This window comes from Rhagoletis pomonella, unplaced genomic scaffold, assembly GCF_013731165.1.
Source record: "Rhagoletis pomonella isolate Grant_MI unplaced genomic scaffold, Rhpom_1.0 Rhpom_scaffold_00990, whole genome shotgun sequence".
Taxonomy (NCBI): Eukaryota; Metazoa; Arthropoda; class Insecta; order Diptera; family Tephritidae; genus Rhagoletis; species Rhagoletis pomonella.
The window spans coordinates 45,855-53,774 of NW_023459544.1; the positions used below are offsets into that span (position 1 = coordinate 45,855).

Genomic DNA, 7,920 nt, shown 5'->3' on the forward strand with positions numbered 1-7,920 from the left:
CTTAATTTTCTGTATATATTACAAAATTAATATATATTTTTTAAAGATTTAATTTAACAGGTTTCTTTCTTATCCTTTGCGAACGTCTGAGCGGCGTTAATGGTGAATTGGTACTGGTTTTCGGTAACTGACGATATGTCTGCTCGTTATTAGGCGGCGTCTGCGTAGTTGAGTGATGAGGTGGTTCATCGCGAGGCACTTGTGTACTATTTTTTCTCGATAAGGAGTCTGCAGGTTCCAAATCAATGTCAACATCGACTTGTTCTGACGACTCATTTAGTTTGTTACCTCTCAGCTGGTTTTGATGCCGGCGGATCCAACCAGTAGGGGTCTGCAAGACATATAGCTTATTTCCCTCACACTTCAGTACTTTGGCCTCGACCCATCGTCGGGCACCAGAATAATTTCGCGCAAAGACTTGTTCTCCACTTTTGAATTTCGTTGGTTTTGGGTTACATATTTTCTCATTGACTACGGGGAACAAGGTCGACAGTACGGTTCGTGGCTGTCGTCCATGCAACAGCTCAGCCGGTGATTTACCCGTCAAGGGATTCGGGGTCGTTCGATATGTCGTGAGATATTTATAGAGCGCTCGCTCCACTTGTTGTTCCTCTTTCATTATTTTGCTGAACGCTTCTTTGAATGTTCGCACATTTCTCTGCAAGGCCGTTGGATGCTGGATGGAACGGAGGAGTGGTGAGGTGCTGGATATTATTCAGCTTGCAGAAACTTTCAAATTCGTGTGCCGTGAATTGGGGTCCATTGTCCGAGACGATAGTGCAAGGCAGTCCCTCAATTGAGAAAATACGTTGTAGTGCTGCGATTGTTGATATTGATGATGTGGATGCAAGTTCCACGATGTACGGGAATTTTGAATAAGCATCCACCAGAAGCAGCCACATTCGATTAAAAAATGGTCCCGCAAAATCCACATGGACTCTTTCCCACGGTGTCATAGGTTCGGGCCAGGTCGAAAATTCCCGTTTGGGTTGCCTCCCATTTGTCTGGCAAATAGCGCAATTGTCGTGAATACGTTCTATGTCCTTGTCGATGCCAGGGAACCATACGTAACGCCTTGCCTTCATTCGACTTTTTCCCCAATGACCCTCATGCAGCATTGCCAGTACCTTATTCCGTAAGGCGCTTGGGATTACTACTCTTGTATGCTCAGTGTGAAGGAGTAGTACATCACTCTGTAAGGATAACGAAAACTTGCGATTAATATATGGTAGGAGTTTACCTTCAGAATTCGAAATGTTGACGGGCCAACCGTCTCTAACATAATTTTGCAAATGCGTTTAAGTGTTTCATCTTTCTTCGTATACTCCTTGACGATTTCAGCATTCAGCGGAAACCCTTCTACTGTGATCTGATAAGCGGTATCGATATTTTCCCAGCTACTTTCCTCCTCATCGAACTCCGGATCGTTTCCCGCTGGCAATCTGGAAAGCGCATCCGCGTTGGCATTTTCGTTAGACTTTCTGTAACGTATTGTATATTCGTAGGCCTGTAGTAAAATCGCCCAACGTTGAAGGCGATGTAGCGTCATCACTGGCAGTCTTTTACATGGATGAAATAATGTCGTTAACGCTTGATGGTCCGTGAGGAGTTCAAACTTTCTTCCGTAAAGATATTGATGAAATTTAGTTACCCCATATATAAAGGCTAATGCTTCCTTCTCTACTTGGGAGTATCGCAATTGACTGGTGTTGAGGGTTTTAGACGCATGTGCAATTGGTTTTTCCGAACCATCGGAATAGCGATGTGATATCACAGCACCAATGCCTCAAACTACAGCCAGTATTATGGGTTGACGGTCATCGTAATGGACTAGCTGCGTATTTTTGATGATTGCCAGTTTCAGAGATTGAAAAGCGGTTTCTTGGCTCGAAGACCATTTAAAGTGGTTGTGTTTCCTTCTCAAGATGTTTAACGGGGCGGCAATACTTGCGAAGTTTCCCACAAACTTGTTATAATAATTTATCTTTCCAATAAATGCTTCTAGTTCGTGAATATTTTGCGGTCGGGGCATAAGTTTGATCGCTTCAATTTTCTTTTCGGACGGTAGTATCCCATTAGCATCGATGATATGTCCCACATACTCAACTCGATCTTTTGCAAAACTGCACTTTGCTAACTTGCACTTTAGCCCGTGGTTCAATAATCGTTGAAAAACGGTTCTAACGTTGTCCATATGCTCCTCGTTGGTTCGACCCGACACAATAATGTCGTCCAGATACACGGCACTATGTGGGATCCCGGCTATCACATTCTCCATGAGGCGCTGAAACAGCCCCGGTGCACTAGCTATACCAAAAGGCATACGTTGGTATTGGTATAGTCCAAATGGGGTGTTGATTACCAAAAACTTTTTGGCTTCTTCTGATACCTCCACTTGAAGATAAGCTTCACTTAAGTCGATTTTTGTAAAGAATTTACCGTTTTGCAGTTTGTGGAAGAGTTCTTCTATCCTGGGTATTGGATATCTATCTATTTCAATTTGAGGATTTACCGTTACCTTGAAGTCAGCACAAATACGCACACCTCCCTTCGGTTTCTTGACCACGACTATCGGCGCGGTCCACTCACTTGCTTTAATTGCTGTTAAGACCTTTGCCTTAACCAGCCGCTCTATTTCATCGCGGACTTCATCGTATTGTGCAAACGGTAGGTTGTATGGTTTATAGAATTTCGGCCGAGCATCTGGCTTGAGCTTAATTTCAGCTTTAAACGTCGTGCAAGGACCCAAATCCGCTGAAAAAATCTTTTGATATTCGCGAGCGAGTTGCTGCAGCTCAACGATCAAACTTGTTTCTGATGCCCGACCAGTAATGTAAGAATTATTAGCATAACACTCTTCGGTGGGTATAACTAAACTAAAATTTAACGCTTGAAACCAATCGAGTCCCATAATATTTGTCGCTTTATCACTCTCTACTAAAAGTACTGGAAGCCTCTTGGTAGTTCCTCCGTGAGTAACATCAACCTGGATAACGCCTCTCAGTTGTATTATGCTTCCTCCGTACGCCTTCAAATCTTTCTGAGTAGGCGAGTACGGTGGTCTTCCCAACTGAACATATGTGGATAACCCGATTAGAGAACACGAAGCGCCTGTATCCACCTGAAACTTTAGGCTTTGCTTGTTTACGTTGAGTTTGACAAATACTTTTGTAGGCTTGTCCTCACTATCTACTGAATTTATGGTTTCGAGCAATCCAATTGATTCGAACGATGCTTCGTTCACATCAAGGGTATTCGCAGTTTCTTTTTGCCTGAACCTTATAAACTGTGTCGGTTGCCTTGAGGTTTTCTCCACGAATCTCGCTGCAAGTCTTTACCGTCGACTCGTATATAGTTGCAATTTGTAGCACTTCATCTAAGGTCGGATTTGTTTTTTGAAGCGCTGTGCTACGGACCTTATCATGTGGGGTGTGCATCACTATCATATCCCGTATGCTGTTATCGATGAATGATTCGTTGCAATTTTCTTTCGAGCACTGAAAAATACACTCCTTAGCTGCTCCCCGGAGTTCTGCCACCCAGTCCGCATAACACTGGTTTGATTTCATTCTGATGGAAAAAAATTTGAAACGCGCGGCGAGCACGTGCTGTTTCTCGACAAAATGTGTAGATAGTTTTGCCAATAGCTCACTGTAAGACTTCCCTTCTATTACGTTATCGCATAATTTCTGCAGAAGCTCAAAGGTCTCCGTGCCTATGCACGACAGAAAACTTGCCCGTTTAAGAGTTTCGTTTACAACTCCATTCGCCACGAAGTGCTGCTCCATTTGCTGGATGTAGGTAGGCCATTTTTCGATACTTTTATTAAACTGCCTGAACACAGGCGTATTGCTCGTATGTGTGTCACTTTCAAGTACACGTTGAAGCGATTGTACATTTTGCTCAAGCACTTTCGCCAGTAATGCTTGGTTTGCCCCTTGAAATTGACTCAGAACTGACGCAAGGGTTTTTTCGTCCATGTTCTCGTCGCCAAATGTTAATTTACGGAACAGTTTATTCAATAAATGCAATTCAAGTTACAGCAGATTCCTTAAGATTAATTTGTCTAATGGAACGACTTGTAAACCCGCGTGGTAGCTATTAGCAGCAAAAGCAATGGAATGAATTGAAAGTCAAAAAGGTTACCCAAGTGCTGCCACGTTGATTTACAATTCGATTGGATTCGTCTCCTTCAGTCCTGCGTTTGCGTCCTGCTGAATTGTTGAGCGCACTGGAGCTTGCGCTGCAATCGCGGGCGAAGTGGCCTGGCTTTCCACATTTAAAACATTTGCCAGAGCCATGCTTTTTCTCACCCAGCAGTTGGATTCGCTTCTTCAGCATTTCCTTTGTCTCGTCCGGTGTCTCTACTTCCACGCGATGTGCTTTGTAGGCTGGTCTACTTAGGAGCGCCGCCGTTTCACGCGTCTGAGCATACGAGACAGTTTCAGCAAATGTTGGCTTGGGATTCGCGTACGTCTCTCGCTTGGTATACACGTCCCGCATTCCGTTGATAAACCTCTGGATTTTTACTCTTTCGAGGTGCTCACCAGATGCGTCTCCAATTGCCAAATGAGCCAACCTTTCAACCTCAGAGGCGAATTCCTGTAAAGTCTCGTTGGATTTCTGGCAGCGATTCTCCATTTCCATCTGGTAAATCTGCTTCCGGTGCTCGCTACCATAACGTCTTTCCACTGCACCCATTAACGCATCGTAACTGTTCCTTTCACAGTCGGGAATAGTCTGCAAGATTTCTGCCGCAGGTCCTTTCAATACAACGAATAGTGCAGCGGATTTATCCTCCATGCTCCAATGATTTGCTGCAGCCGTTTTTTTCGAGCTGGAGCTTAAAGACCTGGAAAGGAATCGTGCCGTCAAAGGATGGGGTTTTTACCTTGGGTGCGCTCGTCGAAGTAGCTGGACGATTCAACTGCAAGTCTCGGAGTCGACCTTCTAACTCGCCCATCTTAGCCTCGACTTTGTCCTGTCTCTCTTCGATTTTTTCCTGTATTTGTACAATCTTTGCATCCTGTGCTTCCAGTTGGGATGACATCTGTGCTGATACCGCTGCTGATATACGTATCTCCAGCGCTTGTATCTGCGATGAAACATCTGACGATTGTGTTTGCATCTGAGTTGACAGCTGTGCTGACATCTCTGACATGCGTGTATCCTGTGCTTGCATCATCTGTGACATGGCAGCCAATAACGTGTTCATGTCCATAACTGTTTGCTGTTCTTCAACCTTCCCGGATGTCTGCTGCACATCCTTCGACGAACATGCAGCCTCATCCTTTGCGGATGTATCGTCGGGTTTACCTTGGAAGTCGTATTTGTCCACTCACCTCGCTGTGGCGGCGCCCTTATATACCTGCGCTGGCACTTATGGCAACTCTAGAACATTCTGAAGTTTATCGCTCATTCCCTTTCTCTTGCTGTTCGCAGTGTTCATCCAACTTGACGTTTCTCTCTGTGGAACATTCTACGTCATTCCTCGAACATTCTGCCTATTTCTCGTTGTTCGCTTTGTCTTGCCGCAGTATTCGCCACAGTACCATGAACGAAAGACACAAGATCACGCCTTCCCGAAAGAAAGAAAAAAGTTATTTTCTAGCTGTTGAAATCTCGACGCCATCTTTGTTGGAAGAAGTAAACAACGAAGAGAACAAAAAAGAAAACCGCGTAATTGGTGAACCCATGAATAATCATTTTTATTATGCAAATTCTTTTATAAATCATGTCGTTGTGTTAAATTATTCTTTACCTTATGTGTGCACACGTTGTCACAAGCGAAAATTAAGAAAATTGCAGTAAAAAGCCACCATCAAATTGTAAACAACGAACAAATGTAAACAAACGGCTTATGTCAAAATCGCCCTACTTTTTTCATAAGTGCGATTATAACGGGCCACTCTTCTGCTGTCGTGATCTTGTCTTTTTGGTTCATGCCACAGTACCATTTAAAAGAATTTGTGATGACCTGTATTGTTAATCTAATAAAAAATTTTGTTATTTTTCCTTACATTTGGTAACCTTTTCGTCTAATCTTGGTTAGAAAGTTCTTTGAGCGGCGGCAACACTGCTAACAAGTACTGTGAGTTACATCCCTGAAACTTCCATTTTCATTTCTCGTGTACACAGAGGAGGAGCGACAACAACAGAGTTAAGTGACGGAATGGAGCACGGAAAACTTAAAAAATTGTGGGGATTAAATTAAATTAATTTAAATTGAGTGAAAATTGTGTATATAATTGGAATTTTAATCATGAAATCCACATAAAAGTTTAGTGGTTGCCCCGAATTTTTTCTAAGGTTTCAAGAAAATGTGTGCGTGGTTAGAAAAAGTAAGATGAAAACGGTGCTGTGGAAAAAGCATTATTTTCTACGCAGGAGTGGCATCATGAAGCCCAGGAGAAACGAAAATTTAGTGTAGAAAATAAATTTCCGAATTGTTTATGCAGTTTTATCGATATAGTTTTCTTAAAACTAAGGCTTTCTGTTCAGTTTTCGCAAAGACAATTCCGGGAAGTTGGCCACATACTATTGGTAAGGGGTATTGGATATAACGACTGTGGAGTTAGTGTGTTTGTATATATGTATATTTACCTATACAAAAAGTTTACAAAGAAAAAGTAAAAAACGAACAGTTAAAGTGAAAGCTATTAAAAAGGGAAATCTACGAAAACTGCTTTTATAGTAGAGTTTAAATAAGTGTGGAAGGTGGAACGTACATCTTTTGAGGGGAAAAAGTGTAAACATTTGAAGGGCTTGTTATGGCGGGTAGGAACGTATAGCAGCTGCCACACAGGCTTTGAATGAATAATATACCGAAAAATTAGAACTAGAAGAATTTTCTTAAATAGTTCTGTTTAAAAAATCGTGTTTCGCGTCGAAACTTCTATCTTTACACGACATTCGTTTAAAACATTTAAAAACAAGCAGTGAAGATGTCCAGTTGGGCGCGTCGTGCAGCAGACATTAGCAATGTTGTCACATCATGCGGACATCCCGGTACTTCGGCACCAGATTATACATATCGACTGGAGAAAGTCAAATTTGGTGTACCATTGGAGGAAGTTTGCAAAAACAACGAAAACATTCCCGGACCATTACTAGTCCTTATACTTAAGCTTAATAAAGAATCGCCAAATAAGCGAGACGTATTCCGGGCGCCTGGCCATCAAGGTGCTATGAAAAAACTTATTCACTTCTTGCAATCAGGACGATTAGTAAATGTAGACAACTATTCAGTTTATACTATTGCCAGTGTTCTAAAAAAATTTTTGCGAAAAATTCCTAATGGAATATTTGGGAGGACTGGTGAGAAGGAATTGTTTGACATAATTGAACTGGAAGACGAATCAGAACAAACGGATCGTTTGCATAGGTGAGTAGTCTATTATCTCTATAACTAGCAGAGCGCCCTACGTCGTTCGGTGTAAACAAATAAAAACACATATCGTCGTTTAAAGTGCAAAACCGCGTATCAACAAAATGCAAAACCGCTTATCAACAAAATGCAAAACCGCGTATCAGCAAAATGCAAAACCGCGTATGTGAAGTTGTAGAAATTATTTTCTAGAGCGTAAAAACACCGACATTTCAAAATTGTTCTATTTTTTATAAAACAATCGCATTTCTGGCTAGTATATTTCAGGACTAATGGATAAGGATTGAGCCAAGAGCTTGTGTGAGCAAATCCAATTTTTGGCAGCCAATGTCAGTTACGCGGTTTTGCAGAATGACGATACGCGGTTTTGTACTTTAAACGACGATATGTATAAACAGACAAATGTTTGATTTACTATAAATTAAAGGAGACAAGATGGGTGGACTTTAGTATTAAGCCGCACCTTTTGTTTTAAGAAAACCAGGTGGATTTAACAAATTAAACTTCGTCAGGATGTTAAGGGAGGTATCCTC

At 42.0% G+C, this 7,920-nt stretch overlaps 2 protein-coding genes across 2 annotated transcripts; one reads left to right on the forward strand and one right to left on the reverse strand.

The window, feature by feature from the left end:
- Positions 1–581: 581 nt before the first annotated feature.
- On the reverse strand, positions 582–5,152 carry LOC118751780 (uncharacterized protein K02A2.6-like). Its single transcript, XM_036486595.1, has 4 exons — positions 5,015–5,152; positions 2,186–3,070; positions 1,241–1,507; positions 582–1,193 (listed from the first exon to the last, which is right to left on the reverse strand). Exons 1-4 carry the CDS (start codon positions 5,150–5,152, stop codon positions 582–584), a joined length of 1,902 nt encoding a protein of 633 aa, XP_036342488.1.
- Positions 5,153–6,944: 1,792 nt separating this feature from the next.
- On the forward strand, positions 6,945–7,384 carry LOC118751781 (rho GTPase-activating protein 20-like; the record flags this gene model as incomplete). Its single annotated transcript, XM_036486596.1, has 1 exon — positions 6,945–7,384. A coding segment is annotated over exon 1 (440 nt), but the record flags the coding sequence as incomplete, so codon positions are not given.
- Positions 7,385–7,920: the final 536 nt, after the last annotated feature.